The following is a 1,321-nucleotide window of genomic DNA, read 5'->3' as shown; positions in this document are numbered from 1 at the left end:
GTGTGACGGAGGATAGACGGGTGAGACCAGAGGCCAGGGGTCTGTGCGGTGTGACGGAGGATAGACGGGTGAGACCAGAAGCCAGGGGTCTGTCCGGTGCGACGGAGGATAGACGGGTGAGACCAGAGGCCAGGGGTCTGTGCAGTGTGACGGAGAATAGATGGGTGAGACCAGGGGTCTGTGCTAACTGATGATAACATAATGGCACTTTCTTTTCCGTTCTCGAATGGAGCTTTACGTTCTCTTCAGTTAGAAGCAGAGGAACTGGAAAAGTGGGAGAAAAGGAAAAAACTTAGAGGAGTTTTGAGGTCTTCAGTGAATAGTCACTGTTCAGTGAAAGCTCCTTCCCAACCGCCCAGAGTGTGTACCGATCCCCTCTTTCACCAAGCCATCTTCACTGGTGACCTGGTCGCCCTGCAAACCTACATGGAAGTAGAAACGTCAGCCAACTTTCTTATTTCTACCCGGAGCCATGATCTCCGCTGGAGGTGCCAACAGGCTGGTGAGTGCCAGAGGGTAAATTTTGTGTGAATGTTTGCCTGTGGGGGGCTGTACTGATTGGGGGCTGTCACCACCTAACATAAATGCTGCATAATAATGGTCTGTGCTTGCTTCTTGGAGTAGAGGAACATACCTGGGTTTCATGGGCATTGGTTAATGTAAATTTGTCAGGCATGGGGAATATGTTACAGGCTGAAATACGTTGCTGCTATTTTACCAACCAATGTAATATTAGGGTTTGTATAAGGGAAGGGTTTTTCTCAGGGAAGGTGAAGACCTAACCCGGTAGATGTCTCTTCATGTCACAATCCGCTGTATTTAACCCTCTCATGCTGTTCATATATTTTAATTTCCATTACAACTAAAACAAGAAAAACAGACTGAGGTGCAAGATGATGTGATAAAAATCTGAAATGTCCAGCTTTAATTCCAGGAAATTAGGATAATTTATGTTCCAGTGCCTTTCAGATATTATATTATAATCTCAAAATCCATTCCCACTTCTTTCAGTTCACTGGATCAATAAATGGAAATATGATCATTGTTTGTTTCTCTTTAGCCTTCTCCTAACTGGCTGATCTTCCATTTTTGATCCTGTCACCAGGACAGCACTTGATTGGTTTGGTTTTTGCAGCTTTTGCTGGTAGGTCTGCACAAAGCCCCTGATTCATCATTGAAATCCGCGATCGCGGGAAGCGCGATAATACGCGCGACCCGCGATCCGGGACTCGAGTGCGCGCGTCCACTCGCATCCTGAATCTGCCGGCCGGATTCCTGCCATGCGCAATAGGGGTCGCGAATCTGCCAATTAAGGCAATTA

The 1,321-nt window shown here is 46.9% G+C and overlaps 1 protein-coding gene across 4 annotated transcripts in view; it reads left to right on the top strand.

Moving 5' to 3' along the window:
- Positions 1 to 1,321, top strand: part of ASB10 (ankyrin repeat and SOCS box containing 10) — a 20,255-nt gene that overhangs the window by 694 nt on the left and 18,240 nt on the right. For 2 of the 4 annotated variants that reach the window (XM_072413153.1, XM_072413151.1), the window contains exon 1: positions 338 to 502. The exons of 1 other annotated variant lie outside the window; for it this stretch is intronic. In XM_072413153.1, the coding sequence (XP_072269254.1) occupies positions 473 to 502 (30 nt within the window). In that variant the 5' untranslated portion in view covers positions 338 to 472. Of the gene's footprint in view, positions 1 to 6; positions 503 to 1,321 lie in introns of those variants that run through there. One more of the 4 variants, XM_072413150.1, reaches the window with a different exon arrangement.

This window comes from Pyxicephalus adspersus, chromosome 5 (assembly GCF_032062135.1).
Source record: "Pyxicephalus adspersus chromosome 5, UCB_Pads_2.0, whole genome shotgun sequence".
Lineage (NCBI taxonomy): Eukaryota > Metazoa > Chordata > Amphibia > Anura > Pyxicephalidae > Pyxicephalus > Pyxicephalus adspersus.
The sequence above is the reverse complement of the archived record's forward strand: the minus strand, read 5'-3'. Positions and strand labels throughout refer to the sequence as shown.